Source organism: Argiope bruennichi, chromosome 5, assembly GCF_947563725.1.
Source record: "Argiope bruennichi chromosome 5, qqArgBrue1.1, whole genome shotgun sequence".
Taxonomy (NCBI): domain Eukaryota; kingdom Metazoa; phylum Arthropoda; class Arachnida; order Araneae; family Araneidae; genus Argiope; species Argiope bruennichi.
In genome coordinates this window covers 60,526,194-60,552,667 of record NC_079155.1, presented here as the reverse complement: position 1 = coordinate 60,552,667, position 26,474 = coordinate 60,526,194, and the positions used below count along the sequence as shown (strand labels likewise).

The 26,474-nt window shown below is 26.8% G+C and overlaps 1 protein-coding gene across 3 annotated transcripts in view; it reads left to right on the top strand.

Moving 5' to 3' along the window:
- Positions 1-719: 719 nt before the first annotated feature.
- The window catches only part of LOC129969284 (adhesion G-protein coupled receptor D1-like), a 47,929-nt gene continuing 22,174 nt past the window's right edge, over positions 720-26,474 (top strand). Inside the window, exons 1-4 of one of the 3 annotated variants that reach the window (XM_056083782.1) lie at positions 720-776; positions 14,300-14,422; positions 15,782-15,958; positions 22,228-22,419. In XM_056083782.1, the coding sequence (XP_055939757.1) occupies positions 14,332-14,422; positions 15,782-15,958; positions 22,228-22,419 (460 nt within the window). In that variant the 5' untranslated portion in view covers positions 720-776; positions 14,300-14,331. Of the gene's footprint in view, positions 777-11,180; positions 11,266-14,299; positions 14,423-15,781; positions 15,959-22,227; positions 22,420-26,474 lie in introns of those variants that run through there. The other 2 variants (XM_056083780.1, XM_056083783.1) reach the window with 2 other exon arrangements.

Here is a 26,474-nt window from a genome sequence, read left to right as displayed (position 1 = left end):
TATCCTGTTGCACATTGAAATGTTTCTCCATTCATTTTATAGAATGAGTTAAAGTTAAAAGATGAAAAAGGCAATTCATTTGGAAGTACAAATCGGTACTAATTTTTTTAAAGTCGAAAACTGCAATCACATAATTATTTATGTCAGTAACATTTCGTGTATCCAATAACTATGGTTTTGTATATCCAGATGGCTGAATAATCCATTAGCCTTTCGTAATATGTAAATGTTTCTTTTTTTATTCCGGAACATTTAAGAACTTTCTGTTTTGATTTCCATTTAACCATAAGTTATACGTGGATACCGTGGAAACTGAGAGATAAAAAACTTGCGGCAATTTCCGAAATAAGCTGTAACATTTTGTATCTATCTAACAGTTACAGTTGCATTAAAATTTTCCTTCTGCTTAATATAACGTTACTTCTTTTATTACGCTGCCCTAAGAATGAGTTGTTCTGTTTGAGGGGCATATAAAAACACGAAATACAATCCGCCCTTACCGAAATTTCTGCCATCGTTTTTATAGTTCGAATATAAAATAAAACAACCGTCTGTATGCGATATCACTTTCCGCCCAGAATGTATTTAATTTTTGTTTATTTTTGTAACGAATCCATGAAAGTCGTTACCCGAATGTGTCAGAGGAAGTTACAAAAGAAAAGAAAAGAAAAAGAAATCTTTCAGGATTTCGCAAAGTGAAGCAATCAACTGTGAAATTTATTTCTCTTTAGTCTTAAGAGACACAATCGTTAGGGAAATCATTAATAAATGAAACAGTAAGTATCATTATTTTTTTCCTTTTTGATTTATCAAAGCTTTTTTTTATTTTTCACATTCAATGATATATTTATTTTTAGAAAAAGGAATTCTATTTTTAACTTCCTATATTCCAGTATGGAATTATAGTAATAATGTTGCTGGATTAGGAGATCAAATTATTAATCGATATCGAATTTACAGGGTTACATAATTAAATAGAAATGCTCTCTTGGCAGATTTCTTTCAGGTCTAATATTTTGTCTATTAAAGATAAAACCTGAAAAAGCATATTACTTTCTCTTAAAATAATCCCATATTTTGGTTGAGTTTAATATGCTATATGTTCAGTTTTAAAGCAACATGAGAATTATTTCGGGACGAATTTTTGCCGTAATACGATTCTGTAATTCTATATATGCTTAACAGGTTAAATAGCAAATATAGTTGCTACCTGTAAAAATTTGAGTATTTTAAAAATAGAATATTAAAAGTTATTTTTAGTTACAGATAAGTATTATTGCCTTTAAAAAATTTCTATTCCAAGATTTCTTGGAATTTCTGGATTTTTTTAATCGCGTATCTTTTATATTTACCGTTCTAATTGTCGATATGAAAGCTTTAAAAAAGTTCTTTCACATTCAACGACTGACAATATGCAGACTTTATCACTGAGGACTTTTGAGAATATTTTGTTCTTCGATTTCTTACTTGTATATTTGTAATCTATGAAGTCTAAATGAGAACAACTTGAGTTTAATAAAAACTAATGAGAACAACTTAAGTTTAGGCGAAAAGGATTGGCAACAGCGATAATTTTCTTGTTACAACTCTTAATGTTGCCTCCTATATTTTTTCTTTTACAAGAGCCACTTGAAATTTATTTGTCTTAAGAAAAATGAGTCTTATGAATTTATGAAGGACAATTTTCTTGTTACAACTCTTAATGTTGCCTCCTATATTTTTTCTTTTACAAGAGCCACTTGAAATTTATTTGTCTTAAGAAAAATGAGTCTTATGAATTTATGAAGGACAATTTTCTTGTTACAACTCTTAATGTTGCCTCCTATATTTTTTCTTTTACAAGAGCCACTTGAAATTTATTTGTCTTAAGAAAAATGAGTCTTATGAATTTATGAATGACAATTTTCTTGTTACAACTCTTAATGTTGCCTCCTATATTTTTTCTTTTACAAGAGCCACTTGAAATTTATTTGTCTTAAGAAAAATGAGTCTTATGAATTTATGAATGACAATTTTCTTGTTACAACTCTTAATGTTGCCTCCTATATTTTTTCTTTCACAAGAGCCACTTGAAATTTATTTGTCTTAAGAAAAATGAGTCTTATGAATAATCGTCGATATCTCCGAAACTATTACATATTTGTCAAAATTTTTTTCACTCATTTAATTATTCATAAAATTATCATATTTCATAAAATCAAGAAATAAATGCCTAAATAATACAAATTTAATATTTTTTTAATGAATTTTTAAACATGAACGAGGAAAAAATTAATTGTACTTCTTGAAAGTAGTATTGATAGTAGCTTAATAAAAATTTTGCGTGAGAGCTAAACTGCTTTCCTAAATAGATTTCGAAATATTCAAAAAAATTGTAAATCTCCTACAGTTGATTAGCAACCCTCACTTTTTGATGGATCTTATATTAAATTTATTTTTATTTATAGATCTGCTCTTCATGAAGCACGAGATTTTACGGCAATTATAATATCGCAGCTAGTTAAATAGTAAATTTATTTTCAGATCAAACGATTTTAATTTAACACAAACTTGCTTTCTTTTAAAAAATATTTTTTTTTCACTCAGATGATATAAAATTTAATTTCAGAACAGATTGACTGTAGGAATGTTTAATTAATTTTTACTCTTTACGATCAAAAATCATTTTCAAGTAAAAATAGAAATCCAAGAAAACCCGTACCATTTCTTACAATTCAGTAAGTTAAATAACGCTAAAATAAGAAAATTGATTAGCCCCTATTATTTATACATTCAATGGCATAATTCATATAAGGGCAAGTAAAAAAATGTTTATTTCAGATATTGTTTCATCATCATAAATATTACCCTCATGCAAATCTTTAACCAGTTAAACCGAATTTCATCCAGATAATTAGCTTTTAGTTCCGTAGTAATTTCATAATTTAAAATTTTATTATTTTAGTATTAACAGATAAAAGGTTTAAATATTAACATTTGGATATAAAATTGAAGCAATTAAAATATTTTTAACCTCGGTGAAAAAATCGTAATGCTTTTATAATAATAAAATAACCTGGTAAAATTTAATAAATCTCCTATCTGACTAACAATAATTCCAACTGAAAATAAAATTCTCCCTTTTAATAAACATTGACAATTTTATTGGTTTAAAATATCTTTACGGTATTTGCATTTCATCAATCAGCATTTTTTTTTGTAAAACCAGCGGAAATGGTCTCTCCAAAATTTTCTCGCATACTATCTAATAAAGATGTTTAAACTATAGATGTTAAATGTATGTGCTGAATTTTATCCATCTAGATTTCTTCGTTATGCTATTATCACGTTCACTTATATTCGAACAACCAGACAGACAGATTGCTTCTGCTTATCATTTGCTCAAAATTTGTTAGAAATATATAAATTTAGTGTAAAAACCGTATACTAAATTTCATCAATCTGGCTCAGAATATTTTTGAGTTATCTTTGTCAGAGATAGATAGACGAACATTTCCAAAAATGTCTTTTTCGAACTCAGGGGGGTCTAAAATGTGAAGATTCGACCAAATCTCGAGTTCGAAGTTTTTGACATTTACTTTACTTTCTCTATATTACTTATACGAGACAGAAAAAAAATGCGATAAACAACTTATTTCATTCGCTATAAAAATTAAGATGTCTGCTAATTACTTAGGGTGGGATCAGCTTAGAAGGCTAAATGATAAAATGATTTAAAAAATAATAAAAAAGGCTTCAATATATAAAAAAAATACAAAAATTATAATTTGAAAAATTATATTCACATTAAGGATAAATGTGAAACGTATTGTTTATTCTTCAAAAAGCCATGTGAATATGAAGTCTATTAACAAACCGAGATTCACTTAATATATGATTCCCAGAGTGTTGGCTCTTTTTGGGCGGAGTTTCCATTATACACATTTAATTATATCTCAAGAGATATTGCGAATTTCGAAACGAAATTTGACACACATATATAAAAAGGCCCTCTGAAATAGAATTGTTTAAAATTCTCAATTTTTGTAATGGAAAAATTTCGGTATAGTAATTAGTCCACTATGTTAATCAACTCAATTTACCAATTTGTCTATTTTTCCAAATCTATTCCTTTCAGTTCTATCCCTTAATTTCCATAGATAGCAATTTTGTGAAGATGCGATAATAAATAACAAATTTACAGAGGTGTTTCATTTTTTATTGAAGATTTTACTTAAAACATTTACAAAAAATACATCAGAAAATTTAATATACATATTCATTGTATTAATATTCATCTACCCCTAAAGAATACTTTCAGTTATTTTACTTGAAAATCCTTTCTGCTAATTTTTTCGGACCTATTTCTGGAATTTAATCAATGAACTTATTATATGTATTAAATAAAAAATCATGTTTCATGTTTCCTGTATGTTTGTTCCCTTTTCGAATGTCTATCAGCTTTATTTTAGTGATTTCGGGGCAACCACAATGAAAAATTGATATTATAGGGACAAGCAAATAAAAAAAATCTTGGAGCATTCCACAAAGTTTTGTGAGTACGAGAGTAACACATTGTATTTCACGATTTTCTTTACAGTAAAATTCACTGTCAGCTTTAAATATTACATTCTTTTATATCTCTGCTCTAAAAATGCAATGCATTATATCGTTGGCATAAAAAAGGAAGAAATACAATACGTACCCTTAGAAATTCAGCTACGACTTTTATAGCTGGACTATAAAATTAGGCAGTAGTGCATAAAATGACCTTCCCCTAAACCACAATCTGATTTTGTTTTTATTTCTAGTTTCAGGGCTTTGTTTCTATCTTTATTAATTTTTTAGAACAAGCTGGTAAAGTTTACAATCCGAATGTGCTAATACAAATAACGATAGCAAAAATTAAAGATATCTCTTCCTATTTTAAAATCAAGACAGAAATGCTTAAGAATCTTTCTTTATCTGTTCCAGAGCCACAGATATTTGTAACATCGTTATTAAATTAATCTCTAATATTTAATAGATTGCTCTCTTTGCATCCTTTATCCTTTATCATTATCCTTTTATCCTTTTTTCATTTCAACTATCATTTTTGCTGAAATGCTTAATTTAGAAAACTGAATTCTATTTTTATGCCTTTATATTCAAGGAGAAAGGATATTAACATGTTTATGATATTACAGTTCTTTATTTATTTTTATTAAGATTATTAAAAATATTAAATTTCTACATGTACCCAGGACGTTTAGTCTACCTTTTTATTATTAAAAAAAAAAGAGAATTCTCATGCAAAAATTTGTATCAAATCCAAAAAATGTATATTTGGCAAAGGTAAATTTGATGCACATGTTTTGCAAATTACTAACAATTCCACATTGGCCAAAACGTTTGAATTAATTAAAAGTTATTACTAGAAAATTATAGAAGTTATTATAAAGAATTAATTAAAAGTACCAAAGAAATAAGCAGTTTGAAGTTAAATTCTCTTTGAGCATGATTTGATTTGATGCTTTTTCCATTTTGATATGATATGATGCTTTTTCCATTTTTGCAGAAGTATTTGTTTCTGTAATATCTCTAAACGAGAAATTCTCAAGGCACTGAAAGTGTATGACAAGATTTAAAGGATACTTTGAACCACTTTATTTAGGAGCTCTAAATTATCTTCAAATAAATATATTGCTTTAGAAGTTTTTTTGTGAGCAAAATTAAAGTTTTCTGTTTTGAAAATTTTAATTAAACAAAGGGAGAATAATTTTTCATGACACTCTACTAACATTTTAAGTCCAAAAACATATGATATATCTTTAGGGCAGAGTAACTTGAGATAAGTATTAGCTTACACATAAAACACAATCCAATAAATTTATTTTAATTTTTGATTCTGAAATTAATTTGATTTCTTAGATACTCAATAATGGTTCCTTGAGTCATTAAATATTACTTTTTGTTGCATTACATCTTTGAAACTTTCTGAGATTTTATGCAAAGTTAAATTTGATAAATCAGGATCTCGATTTAACATGATTAAGAAAAATTTAGTTAAAATATATAGAGTAAATTGATCAGAATGCTTTATCATTTTTGATTCATTACAAAAAACCAAATAAATAACTTGCAGTTACTTGTTTATTATTTTAGTAACTACAGCAAAAATAGTTTTTTTTATGACATGATGAATGAAATCACATGTTAATGATGAGTTAGGATCTGTGACTGAAAAAGGTAATATTTGGATAATATTTCTTTTAAATAGAATTTTTCTGAATTTTACTCTCTACGAAATTCTTAGATTATTTATGAAAGCATGGAATATTCGAGAAATTTTCCTATGACTTTTTAATCAATTACAATACAGAATTACAATATCTATGATATTTTACGAATGGTTGTTACCGGTTGCGTTAAAGATAAGCAATTCATAGTAAACATATTACAGTTCTATTAATGATTTCAAAAAATATCGATATTTTTATCCTCTTTATTTGCAAAAATAATGGAGAAAGAATTTATGGAATCTTATAATCAAACAGAACAGTTATTTCCAATAAAAAAGTATTGATTTGAATTCCGAATTTAACTTTGAAATTATTCTTTTGAATTGTGAATTATTTTCCAGTGATTAGATTTATTTTATCCATTTCTTGTAATTTTTAATTATTTTTGTAAGCATATAAGCATTTATTTTATATGCATAGCTCAATAATTGGCAATATTAAATAAATAAATTGGAAGATTTCCATTTAAAATATTTACAGAATTAAACAAATAACATCTATAATACTTTGCCTAAAATTCAGTTGAATAACTATTCTGAATAAGAACATCAAATGCGGAACGGTTTTCCTGGTTCAATATCTATACTTATAATAAAGCTCAATGTGTGTGTGTGTGTTGGCGCTCTACAGGCCAGACCATTCAACCTACAGCTACCAAATTTGGCACGTGTATACCTTGGAGGCCGAGAATGTGCACCTGGGGGTTATTTTTTCAAACTTTTAATTAGAATTTTATTTATTTAAAATTTAAGCGAAATTTTGGCATGTTTCTGCTATAACTTCCGAAAATATTACCGCACAAAAAGATTTTTACATGAAGTTAAAGATAAAAAATCTATCTTTTAAATGATACCAATGTTTTAACTTTAAAATTAAATTTTTATTTTTAATGAATTTTTAAATAAATATTTTAACTATATTTTTCAACAATTTTTTTCGTACCAAATAAAAATAAAATTTAAGCTGCACGAGCACGTTTCGCATTCATGGGAAAAAAATTAGCTTTTTTCAAAGTGTTGCCATCACATTGATTAAAGCTCCAACTAAAAATAAATTAAATCTTTTTGGAAATGAAATCTGCAAAAATATAATTTTCGGCACGTGTCTGTAGGAAATGAAACAAATATGAAATATTATTTTTTTCAAAAAATAAATTCAAGAAAAATTATTTTATGATCTTTTACACTTTCTATATTATTAATCCAATAAATCAGTTTTATTTTAAGCCAAGTTTTGTTTAATATGAACAGGATATCCATTCAAATCAGGGCCACACAGCTAATTTGTAAACCTTTAGTAAGACACAGATCTGCTAAAATGGTCTAAATGGAAAATGATTATATTTTATGTAACTTGATTCAATAAATGCTCTAATAAATAACGAACTTTTGATTTTACATAAAGCTTCTGCTATGGAAATCACGAATACAAAGTGTTCTTGAAACACTAATATTTTAAATAAAAAGAGTTAATTTCCAATCAACTAAATCAATCACTTAAACTGACTGATTTATGAAAATTTATATATCGCTATTCAATAAAAAAAAGGATAATTTTAGATTTTTCATCGATCGTTTCAAAGAAAATACGCCAATCAGCGCGCAGGTTTCTCAAGATTAATTGGCCTAATATTATGAAAATGTTGAGTTTTTCTAAATTTTTAACATTCAAAACTTCATAAATAAGTCTTAGTTGATCGTGGAAAATATAAACATTCACTCATTTATTTAAAATTTGGTGTGCCCAGAATATTTCTCAGAATATGATACCTTACTGCATTAAATTTAGACTTCATAATTTTTGAAATATATTTATAGGCCGGAACAAAATATTTTTATTGATTTCATTTCAACCCTTTTGAAAGCAAAACTAAAGACTGAATTTTATGCTGAATCTGATAAATTTTTGTTGAATTATTGTTTGAGATATTACATAAATTATGAAAAATATTTTGTAGTTCACATAAGATTTAAATACCCGCGATTCTGTTTGCAATACTCATATTCAATAATAATAATAATAAAAAAATAACAATAAAAATGATAAATAAAATAAAATGCTTGGTTTCATTAAAAAATATCTTTATACTAATTGCAATTTCAGCATTTCCACTTTAAATTAAAGTTGAAGTTTTATCGGAAATGACAACACATTAGGAAAATATATATAGTAAATTGAACGAAACGATCTAAACAACAGTATAAGTTTGGTATGACTATTAAAATTTGAAGATTAAAAATGTTTTGTTTGAGAATCTATTAAGAGACCAGTTACTTAAAATATTTAATTGAAAATTGTAGCGAGTGGTAATACTGGCGAACCGGCTGGTCGCCAAAGGCGGCTAGTATATATATATATATATATATATATATATATATATATATATATATATATATATATATATATATATATATATATATATATATATATACACTGAGGAATAACTGAAAAGATAAAATAATAATCATAATTTGTGAGCTTGATATTAATGAAAATGCTCTATGATTTGGTTAGTATGAAGCCAATTTTAACATTCTCATATAGAGTATTGGATATGTTAGAATGGAAATATATTATTTTGCAATTTGACCTTTAATTATTTATGGAAGTGCTATTAAGAGAATGAAGAATGATGAAATAAAATAATAAGTAATAATGAATTGATTAAATATTACTGATGTAAATATTATGAATTTAATTTTACAAATATTTTAAATTCGCCTGTATTTTACTAAGAAAAAAAAAGAATGCTGTAAAATAATTTTATTGCTGAAATTTAAGTTGTAATACTTATAGCTTGATGTTTATAAAAAAACAGTTTTATAAAAAAACATTCAAAATAAAGGATATAGGAAAAATTTTAGATAGATAAATTTTTCTCTCACATATGTTGTCAGAGAAAATATTCATGAAAAATGAAGAATGACACTTCATGAAAAATGAAGAATAAATTACCTGTTTCGACAGTACTTTGCTAAAATAAACCATTTTTACTCTTCTGCTAGTTTGACAAGAAAGATAACAAATTCTTTATTATATTTAAGTAAATGGATCATATCTAGAGTGTTAAGCATATATTTTGAAGGAAATTTAAAAGCTGTCACTTCTTTTCTCTTTGAAAATGTTCATTGTTAAAAAACAAAATTAATGCTTTAAAATGGGATAAATGTATCGTTTTGTAATTTACATGTGCCGTGTACTTTTGTATCAATCGCCTTAACAGGTGTCAACTGCTTTTACATAAATCATTTCTACATAAAAATGGTCTTAGTAGTTTTAGTAACCTTTTCAGGCAATCAAATATCAATTGAGAAAATACAAATATATCATAAACTGAAATTCAGAACTTTCGATAGAAAAAAATTGAAATTTTTTATTTCATTTTCGGTTGAAACGTTTTGTTTTAGTTTTTTTTCACTATGGGCATTTTATTTCTTTATAACAAGTATTAAGTGAAAGCTGTCACAGATTTGTACTTTAGAAAACAGTATAATTAAAAAAAAACCCTTTTCTTATGATTAAAACTTAATATGGAAATTAATTCCTTGCTCTGTAAATTTACATAATTCTTGTGAACACTGCATTGATGTCTTGTTGTAACACCAATGCATACTCACCTCGTACCATTCAAATTAATCCAAATGTACTCTCATACAATACTAAAGTATCTTTTCAAACGATTAAAATTTAACGTAGTAATTAAATTTGTTCACTTCAAATTTACATAATTCTAGTAATGCTACATCTTTGTCTTGTTGCAACAAGCCATTTAATCGTAACTTAAATCTGTACTATCCTGCACCATTCAAATTAACATCCTGTCAAAGGTAAACAAAAGTCTATTCATACGACGAAATGATATTTCATTAACTAGAGAAATTTTTTTCATTTTCTTGTATATAAAATATATAAAATAATCTTCAAAAATTTCAGACTTGAGATTTTAATGCATCTTCAAGTTTCAAATCTCCATGAATTTGGAAAACAGATTTTTTGGAGTTATGTCTCTCTTCTGTCTGTTTGTCCGTCCATCCATCTGTCTGTGAATACAACAAGAATAATTTGAGCTGATGGATGAAATTTGGTGAAGTTCTCTATTCTAAATTTGTAGATATCTATAAAATTTTGAACGAAAACCATCTGTCGAAGTTTCTCTATCTGACTGTCCAAATATAAATTAACACAACAATTACAAAACGAAGAATATTTAAGAAAAAAATTGGTACCTAGTTTTTTAACTTCTAAAGTGTAGATAAGTTGCAAATTTAAATTCAAGTCTATAAAGGGTTGACTACCTATCAGTCTGTGTTTGATAAACTTGTAAAAGCGATAACTTAGAAATCCAACAACTTAAATTTGACTGCAATTCTAGTTCTGTGTCAAATTTTGATTTTAATCGGTCGGACAAAAGAAGCCCACTATTCACTTTCGGTTTTCTCTTCTCCATATCTTAACGATTTATAGCCAAATATCGTAATCTATTAGATTCTTTCGTAACTATTATACGTCATTAACATACGATTAATAATACGAAACTGCATTTTTTAGAAAATATCTAAGAACGTTTCGGGGAGATCCTTCTCGCTAGTTTAATTCTAGCTTTAGAGAAAGCGTTTTTTTAAAAAAAGACATTTTAAATCTGCAAACATGCGTGCAAATTTTCTTTTTACGCTGATAACAAAAGAATGCCAAAAAAGATCTTGTTATGATACTTAACTGTAACTTGGCAACAACTGCAAAGGAATTTCGAAAAAACATTGTGCTTCTGAGTTGCTTTCTTTCACGTTTTTTCCTTCCTCACATCATCTGGAGGATTCGAATGTTTATGCGTTTGCGTGTGAAGCACCCTTTTATTCCCATGGAGATGTTTCTATGTATCTCTCGCTCCTGTAAACAGCTTGGGAGAGAGTCGATTATATGCTCACTGAATCACTGAAGAATATGGCGCTCTTTGACTCACTTAGTACAGAAAGGAATGAAACCTGATGTTTGCAGAGAGTAAAAGGTAGGAACACATATTCTGCAATCAATAGATAAGTGGATTAAGTCTTTTTACGATATTCTGCAAATAATACCATTTCACCTCTTAGTCCAATTTTCTAATAAGTTTTTCCATTCGTTGATTTTCAATTACAAAAAAGTAGAGTTTTTGTAAATAAGAAAATGGTTTGGTTAAATTTGGTTAAAATTTTAAAGATGTTTGTAATCACAACAAAGGATTTTCGTTAAAAAAAGTTAATGAGTTTTAAGTTTTAAGAAATATTGCATTAAGAAAGATATATTTAATGAATACTGTCAAAACGTATATTTACCATTATATATTTTTATATATTATTTTTAATTAATGTACTTGAGCATAATTAATTTAAACGTATACTCTAAACTGGAGGATTGCTGTATATATATATATTTTAAATGTGGAAGGCATTTTGATTTTTAGAATTTTTTTATGATTTAGAATTATTTTTAGAAATTTCTGCTATTGTTTACATTTTTTTAATTGCCATACTGTATAATATATAATTAATTCTTCATGTTTGAGATTTTTTTTAATAATTTCTAAAGTTTCTACTTATGAAACGAATAATTGTTTTGTTTATGAATATATCGGAAGGAAAAAGAATATTTTATCTTTTGTAGAGTCCTTATTATTATTATAAACAATAATTATTAAGTAAAATTAATTGTTTTGTTTAACCAGGAAATAAAATAATGAGGGAAATACTGTTATTTTAAAATATAGCAGCTACACTTTTACCCTGAAAGATAATTATTTTAGATTCTTAGAAAATAATAATTTTTTAAATCAAAATCTTTCATCAAATTTCTTGTAAGATAACACTTATCAGAATTAATTCGATCATTTATTTTGCACTGAACGTGTGTTTACTTGTTTTTATTTATTACAACTTTTTATTTACATATTTTGTTATAACTGATTCATTAATAAAAGGGAGTTCTCGTGGGAAAATGCTTATCAAAACTTTTCATAAATTCTTTACAAAAATATCGGAAATATTTTCCTTTCATCTTAATTATATATTTCGACATAAAAGAGTGTGTTTATTTACAAGAAATGATTGGTGATTTTGCTTCTGAGTTATACATTCAAACATTTGTTCTATCGGCACCCAATAAATTTCTTTAAAATCATCAAAAATATTTTTTGGATATATTTTACTCTACTTAAAAATTATGATGTTTTCTATCTATAATTCTTTTTAAAAACAAATGACAGAGCTTTCCAAAAATTCTTTTCAAAGAATTGAATAGATTTTATCTTCCGATTTTTCTTTGTTTCATTTATACGAGTATATTTACTTTAAACGTGCGGTGAAAGCTAGTTTATTTGTGTCATGCAATGTTATATATCCAACTGGCCAACTCCTCTAAATCTGTATAAAATTCTTGGTTTCGTAGAATCATTTACAGTATTATCTACTTGAAATTTTCTCAAATTTTTCTCTAAAATACTTCTTTAAGAAATGAAGATTTTAACCCTTAAATTTTTTTTTTATTTCTGTGTAAAACTATCAATTATTATCGTGCAGTGAAGGTTGTTTTATTTGCGTTATGCAATGTCCGACTGGCATTCAAAACAATTCTTTAGATCAGTTCAAAATTTTCTGTTTCAGAGACGCTTGAAACTATTTTGTAATTAAATAATTTTCTTGTTATAATTTCAAAATTTAATTAAGTAAATTTTATATCAACTTATAAAAGGAAATATTTATATCATATAAATTCGATTTCAATTCAATTTCTCTTAAACGATTTTCACATTTTTAAGAAATATATTCTTATTTTATAGCCTTTATAAATTGTACACGAAGAAATTTATTCAATATCATTATCGTTCAAAGAACATCATGAGTAATTAAATTCAATATTTAAAACATCGTAATGCATGTTTTCAGTTAAATTCAGAAGAGAACACATTTAAAGAAAGAATTAAAATCTTTTTCAGGTTATAATTTCTTGAAATGATTAATTTCGGCATCTTTTCAGTAAGCATTGGAATAAACATTTGAGAGAATTTGAATTCTCAAAATTATATCTGATATGAAAATGGAACAAAATCGGATTAGTATTACATCGGATTAAAATATATTTGTATGAAAAGACACATGTAATAATTTGTATTAGAAATACAGATATGGAACCCAACATCTTGTATCATAACTCTGAAAGTAGGACTATTTGAAAATTTAATTAATAAACGAAGATTATAAATTATTAAAATTGATAAACGGATTGAAAAGTAAACATACAGATTAATTCTTTCATTTTTATTGTTCACATTTATTAATTTTGCTATTAAGTTTATATTATTTTTAAAAGGAGAGAGAAATACTTCTAGAATTAAACAAATACGTTAAAATAACATATGAATTGACGATTTTAATTAATTTTATTGGATAACAAAGTAGCGATCAATTTAATTTATTTTTTAGCTTGAAATCTGAAAATAAAAATTGCAAACGATTCTAAAATAATAAGGAAATAAAAAAGAATCAAATGTCAGAATTACTAGTAAGTTAGATTCTTTTTTTTTTCTCAGGGAATTATTCAATTATTCTTTTCAAAGGGAATTATTTTTGTTCGGAAATTGTATTGCTAACTGTTTTTTTTTTCTGTATGGAATAACTAACGTATTTTTTTTCATTACAAGTATCAACTTCAAAGTTGATATCTCAGTAAACCGGATTATGGTTAAATTTCATTTTAATAAATAATAATTAAACACAGAAAAGGATTAAAAAACTCAGGCATAAATGAATTAATCTTTAAAGTTTGGGAAATTTAATTCTCTTTTCATTTGTTTTGAAATAAATGAATTTATAAAAATAAGCTTAAGTACAGCAAAAAACAACATGAAGATAATAACTCGAAAATATGTATTAAAACAAATAAAAAAATTAAAAGGCAATGATACAGTTTTGCTAAAAGCTCAATTTCTTTTAATAAATTTTTGAAATTGATTTGATTAAGTTACTTCTAATATTGAAAGTCGTATTTACCTCTATTGTATATTATAGGATTTTGTTGAGTGTATGGATTAATTACAATCATGATTACTATTAATATTCAAGTAGTCCTGTTAATGACGTTCTGTGTGATGATGTTAATGATTTCTTACACTAGAACAGAAGGGGATAAAGGTATGTTTCTACTCTAAAAAAAATCTCCTTAAGTATAGTTAAATGATAATGTCTTTATTATGTTTATTTATGAAAGAAATAAAAACCAGTTATTTTACTCATTTTGTATTTTAAAAATTAAAATGACTTTTTTTTTATTATGCATGGATTTTTATACTTGTAATGAAGAGTTTCTCGCAATTTTTTTTATGAACAGTTCTTGTTTTTCTAAATTTAACTAAAGAATTTTCTTTACTTGATTTTATTTGGGATCTAAAAAATAGACTCGATTTTTTAAAAAAATGTTCGATCATCAAAATTGAATTTCTTTTGCAAATTTCTTGCCAAATAGAATAATTTTGTCACTTTTTATTGCACCCAGGAAAGATGTTTTAATCACTGTCGTCCAAAATGGCAGACTCAGATGAGATTTCAGGCGGTTTGGAGAAATATCAAACATTAGTCTTAAGTTTTAATTAAAGTTTTTTTACTTGATTAATAAAAGATTGAACGATTTTGAATATATTAATAATTTTTATTATATGCTATTCATTAACTTTTCTTATGTTTGTCGAAATAGAATATTGCAATTGCTTTTTTCCTCACTTTCAGATGCTTTAGTATTTTGAAATGTTCTGCAATGGTACATTATTGACAAAAAATCAATATTATTTGAACTTAATTATTAGTGAGTCAATTAATTTTAATTCAATTTTGATTCTATACAAGAGGCTGTATATGGTAAGGAAATTTGGCAAAAATGATACTCATAGTAATGGGTTTTGGTACCTATTAAAAAGGCAGAGAGTAGAATGTAACAAAAAAAACGTAAACAAAATTCAAAATGTTCCTGAGTTTAAAAATATATTAAAGAGAAGTAAGTAGAGCAATTAAGAAATATAAAAATTTCACAATTTGTAATTTTGTAAATGATATATAAAGTAAAAAATAATTTTTTTATCATAAAACGAAATCATAAAAACACCACGTTAAATAGTCAAACCCCAATATTACAAGAAATTAAATTTTTAAATATTTTTAAGAATTGAAATATATTAGATATATTAAAACTTATTTGGAGTATTTCTATCCTATTTTTAGGGATTTTAGTATTGGACTCAAAATTTTTGATCAATATTTTTTAATACTTTTAAGAATACTAATGCAATGGATTTTTTTAACCTTTTATTTTCCCATAAACAATGTGTGCAATAAATTATTGCAATCAGAAAAAAAATTACCAATCAGTTACAAATACTTTACAAAAAAGTGCAAACATTTTCGTAATTACAAACTAGTAATTTTTTCAATATGAATAAGTTTTTCCAATTTATAACCTGCAAAATTACAGCAATATACAAATTAAATTATTTCACGCAGTTGATGGTGGATGGACAGAATGGAGCCTCTTGTCAGATTCCGATTGCTCAGAGCCTTGTGGGGGTGGTGAACAGACCCAAGTCCGCACTTGCACAAATCCGAAGCCTCAGAATGGAGGTAAAGATTGTGAAGGTGATGACCACAGAAGTATAAGATGCAATGAAGATTCGTGTGAAGGTAAAGTATTATAGAACATTACTTAAAATATTATTGTTAGAGAAATTGTACTTATAGAAGCCTAGGTATGATAACGGATAAACACATTTTTATTTAAAAAGAAAATATAACACAAAGTCAGTAAAACAAGTCGAAGCGTACAATATGGAGAGAATTATAGAAGTATATAACACTCATACAAACAGCAAACTACTCTTAAACAACAATAATGTTCAAAGTCAAGCTAGGGAGCTCGCTCTGTGATCAATACTCTAAAGAGAGAATTGTCGCTGGTGTAGATTACTTCGCTAATACAGTCTCGCTGCAGGATCTCGAAATTTATCCCTGCAAAAATTCAACTTGAGTATTTTTTATAATTCTTTGAACTTTCCTTTCTTTAACCAGTGTTGCAAAATATAACTGCATTAGTCATGAGCGTATTGTTTGTAGAGGAGGAATAGATGTAATATAAGTTAAATATTAACCTTATGTAACTCAACATGCAATTGCTTATATTTTTTAAGACATTATTATGCTCTTGATCTTTTTTCTATACTGTAGTCGGCAATTTCAAATGGATTATATTACGTTATTATCTTTTAGGGAAAAGTGCAGCGCACTAAAAGATGAAAATTGATCTACCACAAGATAAAAGCTATATTAAAAATCAAAGGTGGAAAATTCTTTCTTGGATGTTACTACTCTTGTTTCCTTGTCTTTGAAAGAGAATAAAATAAAGCTGTGGTGCTAAGGAACAAGTGAAACTATCATCTTTGTGTATTATATCCTAATCGTAAAGGAACACTGTTTCCTTACTTTAAACAATACGTTAAAAAAAAGCTGAAATATGCAAAAAAAAAGTGTTCAAATTTTACTATCCTTTTTTTTGGCTCTGTCAAGTTAAAAAAAAATTAAATTATTGAAAAAAAATTATGCATGAATTTAAGAAGATTATATTATTTTGTGAGTGTCTACATCCGGCTTTACAAGTTTCAATGAATTATGTTTTTTTCCATGATAATTAATTATTTAATCAACTTCACTAGCTCCGTTACTCCATTTACAATTAATTCAACAAATAACAACGAACAAATATTTTGGCTTTCGCCGATTTTATTTTATGAGAAGATGTTTGAAATGATGTGAAATGCTGTATAAAGCTTCAGGCTTCATTTTAATACTTTCTACCAATTATTCAAAACTACTGTTTATTTAGGTAATTTCAACAAGAATATGTTAGAATTCATGAAATATTCATTTAATTATCATATTTTTTAGTACACTCATTTTTGAGTACTTTATAATTATTCTGTTATCAATGTTATCTGGAAAAACTGGTAAATGTGCATTAATAAAAACGGAAATAACTGAACAATATGATGCATGAGAGCAAATAGTTAAGTTTTAGAAATTCACATTAAAATTATAAAATGATTAGTAACTGTATTTAATAGAGGAACATAAAGCTTCTACTTCAATTTCAAAATTCAACTATTCATCTCTTTTTCCTTAACATTTATTCAAAACGAAAACAACAAAGAAACATTTTGTTCTTACTATGTACTTTAATGACGCAATCTGGAGTTTTAGCTTTCATTTGACTCATGGATATCTTGAATTCGCAACATTCTCTGCTAAAACAAATTTTGATCTAGCGAAATTGGTGCTTCTTAAATTTATCACATTCAATTCACCATCAGTTTCTTAAATACTTGTCTTTAACCGGATTTAAATCACTATTAACAATCAACTTTCATTCGTGCACATTTCAGCAAATGTGCAAAAACAGAATGTTCATTTTGATACATTCGATATTATCAATAAAAAAACATATATGCACCGGGAATTCAACCATGTATGATTTAAGATAAACTACTTCCTCCATTTCCCCAGCCTCTATTTTTTGCTGAAAACTATAAAAACGTTGGATTTGTGTTTTATTCTTTTTCTGAATACATTTGTAATCGAAATAAACATGCTCAATCAGATAACTCTGCAAATTGGTAGCTTTTTGTAGTGTTTCAATCAAGTAAGATTCTTTCCAATTTGTTAAGGTTCACCAGTGCAAACTTCACGAGTTCACAATTACTCCATCTCAATAATTACCCTGTGTGACCATTCATCGATTTATGATTTCATAGATGTTTGCGTAGGATCTAGACGAAATCTGAATAAAAGATTATTCTAAAAATGTTTAGGCAACAGATTAAGAATGTATAATTGGATAAAAATGGTATAACTTAAAAATTATGAAGAAACATTTAATCTAACATGAATTTTAAAGTTAATGTAATGCTAATTTGTAAGTCATTATTTAAATAAAATCTGAAACCCATGTATTGTTATTTATAATTTTTAAAAAATGATATACAATTTCCTCCGAACGAATCTTTAAGAATTATAATAATGTATAACATTTAATAAGTAATAATTGCTCAGGCATTGACGATTTAATTATACTAGGTTTTTATGAATGATAAGAGCAGTCTTTTTCTCTTCACTAATTAGTTGACCCTTTATTCTGAGATGAAGCTAAACATAAAAGGTTTAATGCTTTCAAAAGCGGATTAGACTGAAAACCATCCAATGAGAAAAAAAATCAGAAAAAGTTTGCTTCAAAAGTGCATTGTTCTCTCTGATACTAGAGTATAGGATTAAAATCTGTATGTTAAAAAATATCTCTTTGAAAATGCTCTTGAAATACCGTTCATCTTTGGAAATATTTTGTAAAAATAATGGAAAGAAGATTGCATATAGATTTAATCTTTTTAAAAACTAAAGTGTTTATCCTTCTTTTCTTATTTAAATAATGAATATGCAATTGATTGTAGCTTCGAGAAAATTTAATTAATTAAATTAATATATCTGACAGCAAATTAATGAAACAAAAAAATAATTCCTCAATGTTAACAATAAATAAATTTCTCTCTTTCTTGGATTATGTTACGTACACGATTTAATTTAAACAACTCATCTTAACAATGTCTTGAAAAACACAAACGATATTTTAAAGAAATTCTTTCCGAACTATTTTTTTGTGAATATTACTTTCATTAAAATTCTTTTTTTACTACTGTGAGCGTTATTTTCTCACACAAGCAAATTTGTCAACTTCCATATCAATCTTACGAATTAAAAGAATCCGAAGTTCCTGAATTTTGGTAATTAGAGAAGTTTTATTTATAATATTTTGTCAATACTAACTACTGATGCAACAGATTAAAAAATGTTTTTGGCAATCTCAGTTTTTGTGTTATTCTTTGTAAAAGTATATCAAACTCATAGTTCAAAAAGGAAATCTATGCAGCATAGAAAACGTAATAGCAAGTAATAAATAAATTCAAGGACTCAATTTTTAAAATTTTGAATTATTAATAATAATGAAACCATACTATTTGTAAATGATCTAATATTATTCAATAATTTATTGAAGCCGGAATGCCTGCATTTAAGAAATTGGCTACCAGTTTATTTATCCAGATTATTGATTTCTTATGTTGTTAAATGTTTAATACGAAATGAATTTTTAAAAAAATTTGCATTTCTATTGGTATGATTGTAAAACATGAATTAATATGCTTCAAACTATTACCAAAACATATATGCTAATCATATGAAAAATATTATTGCACAAAATCAATTTGTATACCATTTTAAAATTAAAAAATTATCTTTTTAACAATATCAGTTGAATTATCGCGAAACTTTTTCCTGAATTTCGACAATTTTTAAAAATGTTTTATTAAATAATTCTCAAGAGAGTTTTTACAATTGCAATGAAATTCAAATCGTTTCTTTGTTTCATTAAATGTTTAACAGAGTAACTTTCTTCCATTGTTGAAAGAAAAAAAGATTCTTCTTATTATCTATGCAATTTGCATGAGAAATCAGAAAGTGAAACTACTTTCCATAATGGACAATGTGCAAGGAATTCTGAAACATTAATATTTTTAAAATCACTATGGTGTATAGAATTTAACTAAATTAGTGAGGTGCATGTAGACAGCAAACAGAACATGTAAGAGGCTATTAAAATAGAAAAATTTAATATTTGCTATAATTTGAAATAACTTTAAAAACATTTTTTTGATATAATCATAAATATCTATAACTGTTAACTAAATGGAGACTAAAACTAAGAGTAAAATCTTTCTTTTCTTCTATTATAATATAAATAATCTGTTAAAATATTAGTTTGAAGACCAAGATTTGGTGTAATATTCTATTTTGTACAGTAAGAAAATATATTTCTTCATGAGAGCGTGGCGATGTATTAGAAAAAAATTCCAGTACTAAGAAATTCCAGTTCTAAGGCTCCTTAAAGAATGGACTAGTTTCGCTGTTAAAATCAAACCAAAGAAAAAAAAGCAGTCTTATAATGAAATAAAATAAAATAGAATAGAATAAATTATCTGGGGTAATTGAGAATTGATGAAATTGTGATCATAATTTTATTTTGATTTATTAATCGAATGCTTAAGCTGATGTTTCAACGTCATTTATTTTTTTCTCTAACTAATATGGTACACAGATTCACCTATGAAACGTTAAGCTATTATATTGCTTGTACTTACTAACTCTAAATGGCCTTTAATGATCATGAATATTGATTTATAAATGGATTATTTTTAAAGTTTATACGTTTTAAGTTGAAAAATAAAATTTAAAAGGGAATATATGAAGGAAATAAAATAGTTATGCAAAAGCAGAGGATAAAGTATTCAATGCATAATTACATTATATATTTTCTAATGGTGAGTTAGTTGCTCCAAGATTATTAGGGTCATCATAGGATCAAATACGTTATGTACGATAGTAACAAATAAAGTTTTGAAATGGCATCATATCTGGAAAATACATTCAAGGTATATTTTTGAAATACTGATTTAATAAACAAATTTATTTATCATAGTTTGATTGAATCGCCAAATTTTATGTTTTTGAAACACACACACGCACACGCACACACACACACACACACACACACACACACATACACACACACACACACACACACACACACACACACACACACACATACACACTAAAACAATAATAACAAGCATTATCTAAATGTAACAATTTTAATGCATTAATGGTTATGAAAAAAAATTACATAATTTTTTGACTGGAACAAGACTAATTCAAGGGAGAAATGTTTTTCCCTTATAAAAATGCTATAAAAATTGCCACTGCCTTTCAAAAATATATTAGAAAAGGAAAAAATCATCAAATTAAATTTTAATATCAATAAACATGTGGAAATATTGATTGGATGAGTGAAAGTAAATTTTTCATTCGTAAAAAAATGTGAACTCTTAAAGAAATATTGTAAGGAATATTCTTAAAGAAATATTGTATTAAAATACGAATGTTGAATTTTTAAAGGACGAATAATTCATACATTAGAACAATAAAATACTTTAAATCACACTTAGCTTTTCATGGCTGTATAATATATGTGGAAACCTTAATGGCATAGTGTGAACTAATTAATTAAATAAAAAATACCCTGCATAGTTAAAATTTAAATGCTTACATTTTATTATCCTTCACACGTTCTAGAAGAATTCATTAAAGAATTAATTTTGTCTTTGTTTCGTATGAATTTTCATGTAGTCTTTGAATGAAGCATTGATTCCACTAAATCTAATTAAATGAACCCAGGGAATTTTCTATGAATTCAATTTCTTTCTTTCTTCAATGCCTAAAAATTAATTTTAATTGCAGATATGACATCAGAAAGAATTTCTTTCATTTAAAAACTTTAACTATCAAACAACTTATAAATTAAGCGGATTTTTACGAATTGATCTTTAATTACCCTCTACACATTTTAATGTAACTTGATTTTTTTTATGCTGGCAGAAATGGAATTTTAAAATCAATTTCTCATTCACTATTTTTCATGTGTTAGAATTCTGAAAAATCTGTATTCTTGTGATTCATCGATGAAAATAAACTATTTTAATTATTATTTCAAATGAATGATGGATCTTACAATCCAATTTAATTAATTGAATTTTGACCGTACAAACGTGGCTCTACCTGGTGGTGAATTTAAAAACTTTTAGATTCCATAATATTAATATTAATGAATTGTAAATTAAAGATAAAAAAATCAGCAAGATTAAATTCCTTTTCAGTTCGCTTATTAATATGTAAATTGTTTTTTTTTTGAAAAGACATTTCTATTAATCATATGTAAAAAATTTAGTTCTACATTTTGGTGCAATCTAAATAAAGTTAAAAGAGAAAGCTTCAAAATGTATTGCATTTATTTATTACAGACAGAATGAAAAATTCTGAGTGGCAGCCATGGTCTGAGTGCTCCACGACGTGTGGAGAAGGCACTAGAAGCCGAGAGAAGAAGTGTGTGAAAGGGGAAGACGATGGATATAAGTGTGACAAAGTGGAAGACAAATCTTACCAAGTGGAAAAGTGCCACGAATGGTCTCCATTTCAGAGAGATAAATGTCCAAGTAAGTGCTATTCTTTATTTTTTTAACAAAATAAAAAGATTTTATATGCCAAAAAATATAAAATTCTTCAGAAGTTAAAATTTTTATAAATGTAAAGAAAACCTGAGGCTAAAAATATATAAGTGCTTTTTGATTTTTAAAATGGCTACAATCTTTTACAACTCTCACGAGAATTATTTCAATACTCAAGGTTTATTCAAAACGTGTCCGATCATTATTCATAGAAAATGATAATATGATTCAGATATAATGACTTTATTCTGATTTCCTTCAGAATACTTCCGTTGGACTGCTACAGACATACTTCTCATAGCGGTTCTATTATGGGAAACGTGGAATCTCTTTTCAGATTGAAGAGAAAAGGATTCGTCGAAATCTGCACGGTGTTTTCTTTTGATTGATAACTGGTTCTTTTTAATGGCTTGAAAGAGAGCTATATATAAATTCAAATTGGAAACAGGGCGCTATACAAAACAATAGGTTGTGTTTGGCAGAAAATTCAGTACTAACTGTTTTGAATTGGTTAGTGCATTATTGATGGAACTGCCAAATGCCCACAGGTCCACCAGTCTTATCGAGTCCCTGTGGTATCATAGAACATCTTGGAAATACTTGGAGATGGTTGTGTGTGAATCATGCTGCAAAAAAGTCAAGCGAAACGGTCAGTATGAATATGACATCACTATAGACCTATGTTGTTCTGTTTGGATTCGGGGTTATTGGATGATTCCATTGTGGTTCAATTGAATTTCTCAGAATTCATTGCTTTTGATTACTGTGTATAGGAAGATCGCATTACTGATGACAAGTCTTATGCTTATTTTGTGCAATAGCCAAATATTTCATGTGATCAATCTTTAGCAATTTTAGTTTCACTGATTTCCTTGAAGTCTAAATTTTTATTCAAAATAAATTGAATGATGAAATGGGAATATTAGCCTCTTTTGCAAGTTTTCTGATTATGATTCCATAGAATTTCCTCTCTGTTGTTGTTTCTTATGGCACTTGTCATAGGCAAGCCCGCTGACGAAGCCAGCGATTTTAAGCCGAAAGAGAGCCTCTTGATTTTCAGTAGCGCCATCTAGGGCCAAGAGTACGTCTTAGTTACTCATGCGTCACAACCCTTTTCACGGGGTGAACTTCATTCATGCATTTCATCCACTCATCCACAGGAAGATGACACACACACATTCGCTTGCACAAGCCTGTTTTACAAGGGGGTTCTTTCACACACTTCACAGATAGAACACAGGGGAAGTACAACATACCCGAACCAGGACTCGAACCCGGGAAGCCCATATTATAGGGAAGACGCACTAACCCTAAGCCAGGATGCTCTTGAGCCCATTACGGTCCAGACTTGAGCAATGACGATTTCATTTCTAGATGATGATTGCCTGCCAGAATGTTATTCCTTCTTTTCTGATGCCATTTAAAATAATTGTGTTACTCCTGTATCTGCATGTTACCTCCATGCATCATTTACGGAAATATGTTTCAGTTTTCCTTCTGAAATCATCAAACTTTACACAAAATTCAATTCAATAGTGTTGTGTAACTTTTTATATTATTTTTGTAAAAAATAAAATCTGGCAGCTCTCACTTATACTTCTTCACTCACCGAATGTACTTTATTACATTATATCATTGAGAAAAGTAGATTTATAAATGACTCTCTGAGAGGGCGTTATTTATTAACTTTTTCTTTTACAAAAGCACAAATTCCGATTTCATAATTTTATAAAAATAATACAATACAAAATAAAAATTCCGAGAACATTTTATATGAATTAAGATTTGGTGAGATTTCTGTGAGAAGTTTAATTTTTTTAACCACCAGAGCTCTGATTAAAGACTTTTAAGAAATATTCTTATATTTCTTGACCTCTAAAATAGATCCTTTCAAAATAAGTAAATTCCTGAACCATATACTTTTGAATAAATATTTCTTTCTTTTTTATTGATGAATTTTTTTTCTTTTGTGTTGGAAGGAAATGGATTTCAAAATTAAATTTCTGTTGATTACTTGAAGTATATTATGTAAGCATGAATTGATTGTATTACAAAATCCAGTCCCATTAATTTTTATTAGCATCAAAAATGGAAAATTAATCAAAAAAATTAAATAAATCAATCAAAATACACCATTAGATCAGTTATCATTCCTTCTTTAAGATCCACCTGCAAATTTATACCCAAACATATTAGATATTATGGTAAAAAAGTGCTTTTAACCCATCATAAATGAATCGTAACAATGATTCCATTATACAATAAGCCACTGATGTCAAAATTAAGAGATGTTTATATCAATGCAATTCAATTCTTTATTTTGTATTAAATGAATATTCAAAGCTTTTTTACATAAAAAAAGAACAGTTTCATGAAAACATAGACATTAGAGCTCATTCATTATCTAATTAATCATATTTATCTAAGTAACGTCAAAAGATGTGAAATCTTCATGATTAACAAGAATAATTAATGGAAGGCAGAAAAAAAATTCGAGAAGTCGAAAGCTGATATTTCTTTTGCTTAATGGTAAGATTATGAACAAGATAAATTAATTATCACGTATTTGCATTTTATTAACTACAAAGGATTGGCTTCATTAAGCAAGATAATTTGATTTTATATTTATTTATTAATGGTACGATCTGAAAAATGTCGAGGGAGTTTTTTTTAAAAAAACCTTTATCATATTTGAGTTAGTAAAATTTCTTTATCTTTATTATATATTTTTTCATTTGAAAAAGAAGTCGCGTAATTTTTCTTTTGTTAATTCACATAAAGATGCATACCAAATATTTATTATGTAATTTAGGAAAGCAAGTAGCTTTAGTTTTTATAATTTCTATTTTTAATTAACTCCTGTACAAATCTTTGTTCTTTCAAATCTACCATCAACTAATTAAAAATGATAAGTAATTTCAATAAATAATGGACACAAAGTATTATTCTTATGTCGAAGCTATGAGATGGTCTTATCAATACAATTCAATCCTTTATTACATATATAACGAGTATAAAAGAAGAAGAAAGAAATTACAATGTAATAAAAATATTCATATTTAAGAAAACCGATACTATAGTAAGGTTTTACATAAGTCTAATATGTATTTAATAAAATTTGATGGAAATATCTTTAGATTATTAAGGAAAAGTCCAATAAATTCATTGAGATCTAACGACACTTTAATCTGCAAAAAAAAGTAGCAAAACAAGTTGAAACGTGCATAAGAACAGCATTTGCTGCAAACAGGATACACAAGTACCAAATCGCTATTTAGTAACCACAATAGCAGTAAACGCTCAAAAAGAACTCGCTGAAGGTCAGTATAACGAAGAATGACTTTTCACTTCACTACTCTTACTCACAAATGACTGACTCACGCCGTACATCCGCTTTTTATATGTCCCATGAAAGGGTAATGAATGCTTTAGAACAAACCTTGAAGTTAAATAATAATGGAACTACCACCAAGATTCTGGAATATTCGGGATACTTTATTTTGTCACCAGATTTATCGCCAAATTGCCACTTAATTTTTGGTTTGTCGCGATCATTGATTCAGCATACGTTCTGCAACCATTACTATGGGTATAAAAGTATCCTTTTTATCAATGGAATCAAGGAGACTCAATGCGCAGGAAAGGAATATTGCATATTTATAATAAGATTTTATTAATTAACTTATTTAGTTAAATCATATTGGCATCTGTATTTAAGCAATATGACGGCTTGTTTGAATGGATCTCGAGATTTTCAGCCATGTCTAAATGATGGAAATTGCCTGAATAGGCTTTCAGTTTTCTAAATGTCTGTGAGATGTCAGATTTTCTAAATGTCAGAGAGAGATGGTGAATATTTGAAACCAGAATATGTACGCACCAGGTCTATAAACTGCAAAACTTCGTCTAAATCAGATTTTGAATATGAAACCCTCCTATCTCAAAGCTGAGATTCATAAATAGACTATATTGACCACATTTCTCCAATTTAAATTTACCCTTTAGAATTATTTTTGAATTTCATTATTTAATATTTTTTGAGA